The 13,364-nt window shown below is 56.3% G+C and overlaps 1 protein-coding gene across 4 annotated transcripts; it reads left to right on the top strand.

The window, feature by feature from the left end:
• The first annotated feature begins 1,439 nt into the window (after positions 1-1,439).
• Positions 1,440-13,364, top strand: Ampd2 (adenosine monophosphate deaminase 2). Of its 4 annotated transcripts, none has more exons than XM_041656027.1 (18): positions 1,440-1,699; positions 6,677-6,807; positions 6,985-7,115; positions 7,405-7,473; positions 7,563-7,674; positions 7,929-8,115; positions 8,368-8,509; positions 8,615-8,704; positions 8,908-9,037; positions 9,717-9,911; positions 9,994-10,125; positions 10,268-10,431; positions 10,713-10,839; positions 10,928-11,091; positions 11,361-11,481; positions 11,736-11,909; positions 12,085-12,195; positions 12,330-13,364. In XM_041656027.1, exons 1-18 carry the CDS (start codon positions 1,690-1,692, stop codon positions 12,534-12,536), a joined length of 2,397 nt encoding a protein of 798 aa, XP_041511961.1. In that variant the 5' UTR covers positions 1,440-1,689; the 3' UTR covers positions 12,537-13,364. The 4 variants fall into 4 exon arrangements, with proteins under 4 accessions (XP_041511961.1, XP_041511969.1, XP_041511952.1 ...); XM_041656035.1 differs by having other exon boundaries at positions 6,680-6,807; XM_041656018.1 differs by lacking the exon at positions 1,440-1,699 and adding an exon at positions 2,092-2,667 and having other exon boundaries at positions 6,680-6,807.

Consider the following 13,364-nt stretch of genomic DNA (forward strand, 5'->3'; position numbering starts at 1 on the left):
GACCCTTGATTATATTTTGCTAAATGGTTCTTAGGTTATATGAGTGTGTCTCAGTTATACACTCGTCTGTATTGGGAAGCTTTTAGTGGCTCCTGTTTTGATATTTAAACATAACAAAGTAGGAACAAGGTATCTCTTGTTCTGTTTTAGACTTGGATTCTCTGTGAGCTGGATTTCCCCCACTGCTCTTCTAAGGGGCCACTGCAGGGGGTTTCTTGTTTGTGTTTTTGTCTTCTTATAGTGCATTGCCTCCCACGTGTAGAGGGATGCTACCACTGAGCCCTCAACCCCTTCCCAGAGCAATAGTTTTCAAAGTTTAAGAAGATGGACAGGAGACACCCTGGAGGTAGGCTCGGATGTAGGTAGAGAATGGGGCTCAGGGCCCAGAGGTCAGGGTAGGGACAGGAAGGAAGAGTTGTGGGGGTGGTGAGACCTTTAGAACAGCTGGGTGTGTGTGTGTGGGGGGGGGGGGATGAAGGACTCCCCCAAGGGCAAGAATAGGGACTTTTAGTGAGAGGATTTTCCAGGTTTCCCTTAGGTAGGACTGACCCTTGGGCACAGGAATGCTGGTTTGAGGACTTGAGAGGCCCTATTCAAACAGTCCAATTTCACTTAACCCACAAGGAGAGCCAATGAGTTGGCAATAAGGATCCCAGGCATTGGGTAGTAACTTAACAGGCCAGACACAGGCCTAAGCACTTATAATTAACTCATTTATCTTCACCAGCATCATATAGAGCAGATACTCATTTACAGAAATAGCTCAGAGAAGTTCAGCGTTAAATCAGGAGTAGGTGGAGATGCCTGAATTTGAACCTAGATATTCTGGCTAGTCTAACCTCAATATAGAAACTAGTGTGGGATGGGGAGCTAGCCTCGAAGGGCACACCCTGTTTACCAATGTTCAATAGAAGGAAACAGATTCAGGTGGGAATGCCGAGAATGCAAGGGCTAGGCTTCTGTTTAAAATGGATTCTGTGACCCTAATAATAGCTACCTGACTTAGTGCCAGGCATTGTGCAAAGGGGCTTTACATTCAATCCTCAGTAACTCCTTTGAATGAGATGCTGTCATTACCTCATCTCATCTTACTGATGAGGAAGCTGACGCACAAAAATCGCCCAAGACCAAAAGGCCAAGCCAGGCCAAGCGGGGCCGGGTGGCTGCCCACGTGGCGTTAGGGAAACAGGGAGAATGGTGGGGGCGTGGCTAGACGGGCGGAGGCGTGGCCGAGCGGGGCGTGGCCGCAGACTTGGCGGGGCCTGGGGCAAGCGAGGTTGGCGCGCGTCCGGGAAGGTTTAGGCGGGGTCGCACCTGTTGCGTGACTCCCCCGCAGCTCGGCCACGGGGTTCGGATCGCTAATTGATGCCCAGAAAGTAGTGAAAGAACCGTAGGCGAATTCCGGGTCCGGTTTTCTGCGGAGCACGTGGCCGGCTTCCTCTTGAGTGCGGGCTGGGGGGTCGCGACTCCAGGGTCTCCTGAGGTCATTCTGGCGGCAGAAGTCGGCGGAGTCCGCCTTCGGCCAGCTGGCCATTTTGAAAAACTGCCTTCCCGCCTCTCAGTGCGGGTGCAGGGGCCAGTGGCGCGACCTCGCCCCGGTGGGGCCCTCTCCCTTCACCCCAGCCGGGCTTTCCCGCTGGGCAGACTTTGCTAGGCAGCCTCCCTGGTACCACTCGGGACTCGGGCAGTATGGCCTCAGGTAAGCGTGGGGCGCGTGTTTTGGTGATACAGAGATCCCGGGACAGAGGTGCCTTGGTCCGGGTGACAAGAGCGAGCGTGAGGGTCTTGGCACAGCCTGCAAGACCTAGGGGATGTGAGCAGATCCTAGAAGGGTCTGGGAAGCAGAGCTTGAGTGTGCAGGCAGAGTCTGGGGTCTTTCCCACAGACCGCAGACAGGACCGTGCCTCCTGCTCTTCCTGTCTTCCTAGGAGGCAGCGTCTGCCAGTCAGTGGAATTTTCCCAAGACAGGCCCCTCCCTCCCGGGCTCGAATTCTTCGTTCAGCCTCCTTCTCCCAGAGCTGAGCTGTCCCTAGAGCAGGGGTCAGATGGAGTACAGTGTGGGCTCTACCTCAGAGGCTCTGGGTTTTCATGAATACGCTTGCCTTGTCCCTGGAGGAAATGGGTTTTGAGTTTGGAGAAGCTCAGGCTGTATTTTTGCTTATTATTTTTCGCTCTGGTTGGCCGGACCAGCCTAGCCTGGACTTTGGCTTCTTTGCCTTGAAGCTTTGGCAAGGGATGAGGGCTCGCGAGGTGGGGTGAGGGGTGGTGCAGAGCTGAGAGCTGGCGCTGCTCCATCTGTTTTCTTTGCACCCCCCACCCCCACCCCAGTCCGCGTTACCATCAGTCACGTCACTCTAGGGACTGGAGTGGGAAGGGAGGGATAAGGGGCAGGATGGAGGCCCCACTCCCCGAGGTTGCCTAGACAACATCAGAAATCGTGGCCAGGGCCTCTTCCGCTGGCGGGGCGCTGCTTCCTGCATCAGTCACTCCCGCTGGGGGCGGGGCGGAGGAAGGGGTTGGATGTAAGAGAGCTTGGCCTCAGCCGGTGAGGTTCCTTCGCTGTCGCCTTGGCCCCAGCCATGGCATCCTATCCTGGCCCAAGCAAGTCCAAGTCCAAATATCCCTTTAAGAAGCGGGCCAGCCTGCAAGCTTCGGCTGCTGCTCCAGGTAAGTGTTCTTGGCTTCAGGCATGGGCTCGTCCAGGTCACCTGGTGCCTCAGAGAGGGGCCCCCTTCTGCAGCACCCTCTCTGCAATGATGCCTCTCTAACCTCGGTTCCAGGGCTGACTAGCTGGTTTCCATGGCGGAGAGAGGGGGCCGGGAGGGGGTGCCTGAGGTTTCCATGTCAGGGATGCTGCCCTCCGTAACAAGGAGTGGGTGTGGATGTGGGTGCAGGAGAGTCGTCTGTGCACACGTGTCTGCTTGTGCAGATGCTAAGACGGCGTGTGAAGTGTATGTGAATGGAGTGGGGAGGGTGTGGGACTGCCTGCTTTGCGGACTGGCTACCGTGTTTGGTGTCTGTGCCTAGGTAAGGCGGGCTCACGTTGTTAACGCTTTCCAAGACCCTAGATCCAAAACTCCCTCGTTGGTGAGAGTGGCGGACTTTGACATCTGGGGTCATGCATTGCTGGCACATACGGAGCTAGGGCTCAATTGCTACTCTCCTTGCTGTGTGCCTGTTCCTGGTCTGTGTTGTGAGTCTCTTCCGGAGAGCGGGAGTCCTTGGGATGCCTAGTGGGCTGTGTACCTTGCACCGTTGGGTTTGGCTCCTATTTTGTGGGTGTCTCTGCACCATTGGCGGCTGATTGTGTGCTGCTGATTGTCTGTCCTGGTGAGAACTCAGCTACTAGAGTTTGTGCTTCCAGGGGTGAGGGTGTCCCCCACGCTCAAGTGTTCTGGCTAAAGAAAGACCTTTTGGTGATTGTTGTTAACCCCTCGTAGCTGTATTTACACCATGGCCACCCTCCTCTAGCTTGTTCTTAGGCTGCGGAAGATGCCCGACTAGGGCTTTGTACTGTGCTAGGCTGTGTGCTCAGATCTGTGTCTTCCAAGTGTGTGCTCTGGGGCTGCGCTGGTTACTCTGTGGCTGAACCAGAGACCCTTGGGTGGTTAGACCCTGAGAGCATCTTGTCCCAGGGGTCAAGACCTAGTGAGGCAGTCTTGATAATGGGGGGGGGGGGGTGGGAGGACTCCTAGTCAAGAGGAGAGACTAGGCACCAGAATCCTGGAGCTGATGGTGTGGTCCCCTCTTGGCTTTGGGCTGTATATGTCATGTTGTGATGCCAACTTATGGCCCCGGGCCAGGGAGACAGGACCTGGCCTGAGGGAGTGTGGAGGTTGTTGCCAGTGTGTCCCCTCTGGTGAGTCTAGTAGTGTTTTGTAGTCATGTGACAGATTGGGAAGATGACTCTGACTGCTGGAACCCTGCCGGCTCATCCAGCTCTGCTGTGTAGGCCCAGGGTTACCTGACAATAAAGGGTTTAAAATGAGGGCTTTTGACTTCATTTCTGCAGCTCTGAGGTCTGCCTTCAGGGACGCAGAAGTGGCTGGTGGCTGGATGTGTGATGCACACCTGTCATTAGCTACTTGGGAAGCTGAGGCAGGAGGATCATGAGTTCCAGGTATGCCTGGACCCCTTAGTAAGATCCTGCCTTAGAGAAAAAGAGAAAGGGGTGAGGGTTGAGCACACACAAGGCCTCAGTGTGGTCCCAGTAATGAAAAAGACAGCAAACAAAACCCCCAAATGTATTTAAGAGGATGGATAGGACCCGGATCTGGGTTCTTTTTATTTGTTTGGTTTTTGAGACAGGGTTTCTGTGTATAGCCTTGACTGTCCTGGAATTCACTCTGTAGACCAGACTAGCCTCAAATGCAGAGATCCTCCTTGTCTCTGGCTCCTGTGTGCTGGGTTTAAAGATGTGTACCACCACTGCCTGGTCTAGGATCTGGGTTCTTGATAATCAAAGACTTTGAAACCTGGGTTGGGTAGGTAGTTGTTGATCGTTAGCTATTCTGTGCTCTTGCAAGGGAGAAATGGTATCACCTCATCACCCCTACAAAGCTCCTTTCTGTTCTTGCTCTTTCTAATTAGCAGCCTTGTCCCTGTACTGGGCTCAGAGGCCCTCTCACCCTCCCGGCTGAAGGAGCTCCATGTGGGAAGTGTTTGGAGCATCCCAGGAATTTCTGATTGCAGTCTCCTGGACTTAGGGCCCTAAGCTTTACAGAACACTTGTAGGACATTCTCCTGTGAGTCCTAGGGCTGGGGCCAGGTAGGACAAGGCCACTTCTGACCCACTTATAGCCTGTGTTCAGAGGTTAAGACAAGCAAACAAACAAAAGTAGAGTTCTGTGTGTCTCCCAAATGCTGCTCCCATATTCCAAGGTAGTCTTCTTGAATAGGTTGTTCCTACCCTGACAGTGGGCTTGGGACTGGTGTGGAGGCCAAGAAGCCTCTGTAACTAGCTCCTATCCAGATTCAACCGGTGGTCCAACTACCAGCCAGCTTTTGCATGTAGCAAAGACCTTGTCTCTCCCGAAGAGCTCATAGTCAGGGCCCAAAAGACTGGTGGACAGAGGTAACTGCCCAGAGGCTCAGGGCCCAGGGGAGGATGGCTGGTCTCCGTTCTTGTCTCTTTTCGTACCGTTTGGCCAGCCAGACTGTGTCTACTTTCTGTCCCTGAGGGCTGTGGTTTTAAGGAGACTTGGCCCCTCCTTTTCAGACTGCCTTGCTTGGCCATATCAGCCTGTCTTGTTTCTCCCTGTTGAGATCCCTGCATCGAGGTGGACCTCGCTGGCACTGAAGAGGTTAAGGTTCTGTTAGAGTTCTCCTCTGGGTTTCTGAACTCCCTTGAACTCTCCCAGCCCCCTACTTGGGGCCATCCCAGGGTCTCCCCTGCTTATAGCCGCACTTGGTACAGCCCATGCCAGCCCCTGAGCTGTCCTGGGGGACTGACTGCAGCTTCACAAGGCAAACAGGCAGGCAAGGGGCACGGGGCTGCTACCAGAACACTCTTGAACTCCGCAGGTAGGGTGCCAGTAGGGACCACGGCAAGTCAGTAGCTGGGTCCTGATCTAGGTTAAGCTCCTTTCTCTTTCTTTGTCCAGCTTTGGGACTGTACCTGGAATACTAGGAAGTGGGTGCAAAGACCATAAGGCATACTGCCTAGACAGAGCCTCCGAGTCCTTTTCTAAGACAGAGTGGAGGTGGGGAAGAGGGTTCTGGAAGGATGGCTGCATCTTCTCCAGCTGGCTGGGAGAACCGAGAGTCTGTGAACAGCTTCCTGCAGGAGGAGGCTAAGACTGTTGAAGGACCTATCTGGGTCCTTCCTGGTGGGCTGGGGTCTCAGGCCGTCCAGGAGACTAGCTGCTTCAGACCGTTAGTGTTAGCTCCGTGGTGGGGCCCATGAAGAGTTGTTCTGCCCTGGTTGGAGTAGAAAGACCCCTGGCTTCCAACTTTTCCTTTCCCAGGGCCTTCCGTGGGGCCTCCAGCCCAGATGCTAGTGTCTCCAAGTGGCATAGACTGTGGTCGCTCCCTTCAGGACAGCTAGCAGTGGGTGGGGCAGCCATGGCAGCTCTGGGGTCCTCAAGAGAGGGCGCCTTAGCAACCAGGTCCTCTTCTTGGATAGTTGCTTCTCAGAGTGTCTGCTGTACTTGCCTGTGCCTTGCAGGTCTAGGAGAGGAGACGGCCGCCCTGTTCTTGTTTGTGAAGGACCCTTTAGGCCAGAGGCGGATCTGATCCTGGGTTTGTGCGCTAGAAGCTGACGATCCTTAGTGTGGCCATTGGTCCTAAATGAGTGCTGTGTGTGTGTGTGTGTGTGTGTGTGTGTGTGTGTGTGTGCGCCCCTTTCTGGGAAGTAGTCCCATGCAGATAGATCCTCCTGGTCTAAGGGAGGGGGCCACCCCCACCTCAAGTTCTTATTGCAGAGTTGATTCATTTGCTCTATAGGCAGGCGCAGGACCTCATCCCTGAGGCTGGGGTGGTGACGGGCCTCTGTGTAGATGTGGATGGGTTCCTTTGGGAGCCCCACATGGCTGTTCTTCTGTCTCAGTGGATATATTGCCCAGTGTCTAGGCCCTGGCTTTTAATAGGTTCTGGCCCCAGGGTGGGAACGGGCTCTTGGCTTCCTAGATAGGTCCTACCCCTCCTCCCCTTGACCCTGGCATCACTGTCTCTACAGAAGCTCGGGGTAGTCTGGGGTCCTCTCCGCTGCAGTCTGCCCGATCCCTGCCGGGCACTGCCCCCGGCCTCAAGCACTTCCCACTCGACCTTCGCACGTCTATGGATGGCAAATGCAAGGAGATCGCTGAGGTATCACCGGGCACCCCACCCCTTCTCACCTCATTCTTGGCTGTCCCTGACCCTAAGCCTTGCCCAGGAACCTTGCCTCCTGCCCACACCCCTTGCCCAGACTCTGTGGGGGGGTGGGGGGCAGAGGGCTTGAAAGCATGGCCTCCTGACCTTTCCTTGTTCCCTCCTTGGTACCAGGAGCTGTTCAGCCGCTCACTGGCTGAGAGTGAGCTCCGCAGCGCCCCTTATGAATTCCCAGAGGCCAGCCCCATTGAGCAGCTGGAGGAGCGGAGGCAGCGGCTGGAGCGGCAGATCAGCCAGGATGTCAAGTGAGCCTGCTCCTGCCTCTCCCCTGTCCCGTTGAGGTCCACTGGGGAGGCAGCACAGAGCACATTCTCTGGAGCCAGGCCATGCTCATTCCATCTTCTGGGAGGTTTAGAGTCTTACTTCTGGAACTGCTTTCTCGTCTCTGAAGTGGGCTGCGAGCAGCCCAGGGTCCACAGCCCTGCCCGTGAAGACCACCTGTGGCAGTGTGTGCACAGCAGCTGGCACAGGCTGGGACCCGGCTGCTGCAGCCACTGGTCTTGCTTTACCAGACCCTTTTCCTCTCACCTCTAGGCTGGAGCCAGATATCCTGCTTCGGGCCAAGCAAGATTTCCTGAAGACAGACAGTGACTCGGACTTACAGTGAGGAAGGAAGGGGGCATGCGCGGGGCCTGTGGAGCTGGGGTCTGTACTGTGGCTGTCTCAACCCCTTCTGTCTTCCTTTCTCATAGGCTCTACAAGGAGCAAGGAGAGGGACAGGGTGACAGGGGTCCTTGGGAGCGCGATGCAGTACTGGAACGGGAATTTCAGCGGGTCATCATCTCTGGGGAGGAGAAGTGCGGGGTGAGTGTGAAGTGAAGCCTTGGGTTCTAGAGAGTTCTGGCTTGGGGAACTGGCGGGAGCTAGAGAGTGCATCTTTCTTCTGGTGCCTGGAGTGTCAGAGGTGCTGGGACTGGAGAGGGCTGGGTAGTCCTGGGCTTGAGGCCTTTGAAACTGGGGGTCAGCAGTGTGCAGTCTGGGGATGGCCAAAGGGTGAGTATTATAAGCCTGAGTGTGGACAGTGACCGGAGAAAGTGACTGCCTGTCCTTGTCTTCAGGTGCCATTCACAGACCTGTTAGATGCAGCCAAAAGTGTGGTGCGGGCACTCTTCATCCGGGAGAAGTACATGGCCCTGGCCCTGCAAAGCTTCTGCCCCACCACCCGCCGCTACCTGCAGCAGCTGGCTGAGAAGCCCCTGGAGACGCGAACCTATGAGCAGAGCCCTGATACCCCTGTGTCTGCTGGTGGGAGCTCCCGTCCCTCCCCAGACCCCAACTGCCCTGGGTGCCTAGGCTTGGAGCCTGGGCGCTTCTGCCCTGCCTGCATTTCCCCGCACCCAGGCTTTCTGGCTTCTTGCTGTCAGGCAGGGTGGAGGTTGGGGCCCATAGCTGCTCTTTTGTAGCCTTTGACATCCCTTGCTATGGACCCCACAGACTGGGCAGCTGCAGGTCTGAAGCTCCCTGGCCCTGACTCTTCCCCCGCTCTCCCCTTTGCAGATGCCCCGGTGCACCCCCCGGCCCTGGAGCAGCACCCGTATGAGCACTGTGAGCCTAGCACCATGCCTGGGGACCTGGGCTTGGGCCTGCGCATGGTGCGTGGTGTGGTGCATGTCTACACCCGCAGGGATCCTGATGAGCAGTAAGAGGGGTGTGGTGTATGCTGGGGTGTACCATAGGGAATTGGCTTGGGAGAGGGGCCAGGTGGCTTGCCTTGCTCTCCTCACCTGAGCTTCCCACATGCTAGCTGTCCAGAGGTAGAACTTCCGTACCCTGACCTACAGGAGTTTGTTGCTGACGTCAATGTGCTGATGGCCCTGATTATCAATGGCCCCATGTAAGTTTCCACCTGTCCCACCTCAGAGCCCAGATCTTCCAGCCTCGCCCTGCCCTGCCCCAGACAACCGTCACTTGTCTCCTGCCACTCCCGAGTCATGTATTCCTAGTCTGCTGCCCTTACTCTGTACGCTCCTGCCTCCTGCCTTCGCCTTCCCAGGAACCTCCATCAGGAGCTGAGTCTTTCTCTTCCTTCTTGCCCAGAAAGTCATTCTGCTACCGCCGGCTGCAGTACCTGAGCTCCAAATTCCAGATGCATGTTCTGCTCAATGAGATGAAGGAACTGGCTGCTCAGAAGAAAGTGCCTCACCGGGACTTCTACAATATCCGGAAGGTGGGCCCTCAGCTTATGGTCTTTGTGTCCTGATGCATCTCTCTCCTCCCAAGACTGGGGTTCTCCCCTCGCCCCCCAACAGTCAATATGGAGAGCCCTCTTGTACCCCGTTTTGGCCATGGACATTTCTTCTAAAAAATTACTACGTTCCAATTATGTAATTGTGTGTGTGTATGGGTGTGGGCATGTGGAGGCTGAGGAAAACCTCCCAGAAGTCCTTTCTCCTCTTCTGCCCTCTGGGTCCTGGGGAGTGGCTTGTCAGGTTCGGTGGCAGGTGCCTTCACCTGCTGAGCCCTCTCTCCCCAACTTTGCATTTGTTTGTGTGGTATGTGTGCATATGTTTATGCATGCTTGCAAGTACATGGTCACAGTGTGTGTGTGTATGTGTCTGCGTGCATGCATGCATGTGCACATGCCTGTGCGCACTTACGCACATGGCGGGGAAGCCAAAGTTAACATGGACAGAGTTTCTCGCTTGAGCCCAGAGTTTGTTGCTCCGACTAGTCTAGGTTTATTTTGTGTCTCCCTTGCCTCTGCCATCCTCACGTTAAGATTATAGGTAGACTGCTGCATACCCCTGGCATTTATGTGGGTTCAGGGGATCACTACTGTAGTCCTCATGTGCTGAAGTAGCAAAGCCCTAGCCCTTGGTGGACCCCGCGGTCCCTCTCTGCTGCAGGTGGACACGCACATCCATGCCTCATCCTGCATGAACCAGAAGCATCTGCTGCGCTTCATCAAGCGGGCGATGAAGCGGCATCTGGAGGAGATCGTGCATGTTGAGCAGGGCCGTGAGCAGACCCTGCGGGAGGTCTTCGAGAGCATGAACCTCACGGCCTATGACCTCAGCGTGGACACACTGGATGTTCATGCGGTATGTCCCAGGGGCTGGGGTGTTGGGTCGGTACTAGGGCCAGGGATTAGGGGTGTGACCTCGGCCTTCCCATCTCCTCCAGGACAGGAATACCTTCCACCGATTTGATAAATTCAATGCCAAATACAACCCTATCGGGGAGTCTGTCCTCCGCGAGATCTTCATCAAAACCGACAACAAGATTTCTGGGAAGTACTTTGCTCATATCATCAAGGTATGGAGCAGCTGCTCTACTGAGCTAGAGCCCACGTGTAGGAGGGCTCCAGTGCCAGGAGCAGGGAGGCAGGAGGCCTGAGGAACACCTGTGCTGGGTCCCCGGGCAGGGAGGAACCTGCTGTGTTGCTTCTGCTGTCTAGGAAGTGATGTCAGACCTGGAGGAGAGCAAATACCAGAACGCAGAGCTCCGGCTGTCCATCTACGGGCGCTCGAGGGACGAGTGGGACAAGCTGGCACGCTGGGCAGTGGTGCACAAAGTGCACTCTCCCAATGTGCGCTGGCTGGTGCAGGTGCCCCGCCTCTTGTGAGTGTCCCTTAGAGTGGGAGGAAGCCCCAGGGCTGTTCAGGTACAAAGGGCTAGGGCCTGCCTTCCATTCTGCTGGGATGGCTAAGCCTTCAGGAGCCAGGCTAGGCATTCTGAGTGCCAGGAAGGGCCTCCCAGGCCAACCCACGGTCTGTCCAGCCTGGTCTCTCCGGATGTCCCACCTTCCCACTGTGGTTCAGGCTGGTGCTCCTCATGACATCTCTGCCCCTTGCTGTCCTGCTGCTGGCCCTGCATCTGCTTGTGTCCTGTCTTCCCTGTAGTGACGTGTACCGCACCAAGGGCCAGCTGGCCAACTTCCAAGAGATGCTGGAGAACATCTTTCTGCCACTGTTTGAGGCTACCGTGCACCCTGCCAGCCACCCAGAGCTGCACCTGTTTCTGGAGCACGTGAGCAGTGGCCAGGGCGGGGCGGGGGCAGGCTAGCTGGGTGAGGGCCCAGCTGTGGCCCTCGGACTGACCACCAGCTGTCTGCCAGGTGGATGGCTTTGACAGTGTGGATGATGAGTCCAAGCCGGAGAACCACGTCTTCAACCTGGAGAGTCCCCTCCCGGAAGCCTGGGTGGAGGAGGACAACCCACCCTACGCCTACTACCTGTATTACACCTTTGCTAACATGGCCGTGTTGAACCATCTGCGCAGGTGCTTATCCCAGGGGTGCTGACCCTCCGCTTGCCTTGCTTCTGAGCGCCCTGAGCGGAGGCCGCTAGTGTCCTGACTCACATTGCCCTGGGGGGCTCCTCCTGCCTGGGCTCTTTCTGTGCCCATAGGCTTCATTTGTCTTCCCCTCTAGTGGAGAATCTGCCCCTGTCCTCCATCCTAGGCCCCCACAGCCACTAGCTAGAGGGCACGTGTGTGCCGGTGGTGTGGGATCCAGGCTCTGGAACTGACTGTGTCTTCATACTCCTCAGGCAGAGGGGTTTCCACACGTTTGTGCTGAGGCCGCACTGCGGGGAGGCTGGGCCCATCCACCACCTGGTGTCAGCTTTCATGCTGGCCGAGAACATCTCCCACGGGCTGCTCCTGCGCAAGGTCAGGGTCTACACCCCCAGCCTCCACATGCAGTTCTTTGCCCTCCTGCTCCTCCTCCTCACCCAGCCATGAGATCACATTCCTTCCTCCCTATATATTTAGCTCTTCCCACCCATCCCCTAGCTGAGAGCCCAGCTTGGATTTACCATTCTTATGTGAGACCCAACCTGGAGCCCCCTTCCCCTGCTCCCCAGAACCAGTACTCCCAGCACTGAGGCCTCCCGACAACTCCTCCTTTCCTCCTACCTCCCCAGGCTCCTGTCCTGCAGTACCTATATTACCTGGCTCAGATCGGCATCGCCATGTCCCCGCTCAGCAACAACAGCCTGTTCCTCAGCTACCACCGGAACCCTCTACCCGAATACTTGTCCCGCGGCCTCATGGTTTCGCTGTCCACGGATGATCCCCTGCAGTTCCACTTCACCAAGGTCAGACCCACGGCAGCAGGTGGCTTTGGGCGGGCGGGTGTCTCAGGGATCCCTGGGTTTCTCTGGGTCTGTGCTGCCCCTTGCTGGTGGAGCATTGCAACTGTTAGCTAAGCCCTTAAAGGAGGGAGAGGCTGCAGGAACCGGATGCCTCTTTCAAGGAACCTGGCCTGTGCAGGAACCCCTGATGGAGGAGTACAGCATTGCCACTCAGGTGTGGAAGCTCAGCTCCTGCGACATGTGTGAACTGGCTCGGAACAGTGTGCTCATGAGTGGCTTCTCCCACAAGGTATGATACGCAACCTTCCCCGGGGCTGGGTGTCACCTCTTTGTCATCCTTTGTTTTGGGGTCCCAGTCGTGTCCCTATGATGATTGGATCTCCCTGCAGCTTCTGCTCATCACCCACACCACACCCTCTGCAGGTAAAAAGCCACTGGCTGGGACCCAACTATACCAAGGAGGGCCCCGAGGGCAATGACATCCGCCGCACCAACGTGCCAGACATCCGAGTAGGCTACCGCCATGAGACCCTGTGCCAGGAGCTGGCGCTTATCACACAGGCCATCCAGAGTGAGACGCTGGAGACCATCCCAGAGGAAGTGGGCCTTGTCATGAGCCCGGGGCCTTAGTGAACCTGGTCCGTGCAGTGCTCGCCCATCTCAGCGACTTGATCGTGTCTGTGATTGGCCCCCTTCCACCTGGTGTGGTCTTTGCATGTCTCTGTTCTCTGTTTCCATCCTGCATGTCTTTGACCAGGTCTTGCCTCTGGGCCACCTCAATGAAAGCAAGTCCAGGAATCTGTTTCACTGCCGTCTTGGCTCAGGTGGTACCTGATGACTGAGATTTAGGGCTGGCCCTGCTAATGACCCGTCCCAGGATTGTCAGAGGTCTGGCTGTCCTATGGTGTCTTCAGTGTCCACAGGGGCTTGGGATAGTTGTGTGTTGTTAGCCCCTTTAGCCTCCGGAGCCCTACCTCGGCAAATCCAGGCTTTGACTAGAGTTCAAGTTGTGGTCCCTTCTTGTTTATGTGGCCATGGGGCAGTCAGGAGGGGCTTATGGTCCCTCTGTTGTGGCACTGGCTGCTCGGTGTCTGTGCTAGGCAGAGTAGGCTTTGGCTTGCTCATGGCCCTGGAGGCCTGGACCACTGCCCCTGCCAAGTCACTGCCTCCTCTGTTCCTCCCCACTCCACATGTCCCTCTGTTACCAGCTCCCTTGTGCCCCTGTGGGAACGGGCAGCTGCCCTCATCTGTGTGTACAGTTGGAGGGTGCTGGGCCTGCCATTAGCCCTGGGGGTGGTACCACCTTCGGGGGTTCCCAGGTCTTTGGCCAGGCCCAGATCCCAGTTAGCCTTCTGCGTTATGTTCTAGACCAAGGCCTTTGCTATGAAGAACAGTGTTTCATATGACCCATTTTCCTAGTGCATGAGAAATAAAGATTATTTAAGTAATGAGGCATGC

Source organism: Microtus oregoni, unplaced genomic scaffold (assembly GCF_018167655.1).
Source record: "Microtus oregoni isolate MIOR12 unplaced genomic scaffold, Mior012 000000F_ref0000247, whole genome shotgun sequence".
NCBI lineage: Eukaryota > Metazoa > Chordata > Mammalia > Rodentia > Cricetidae > Microtus > Microtus oregoni.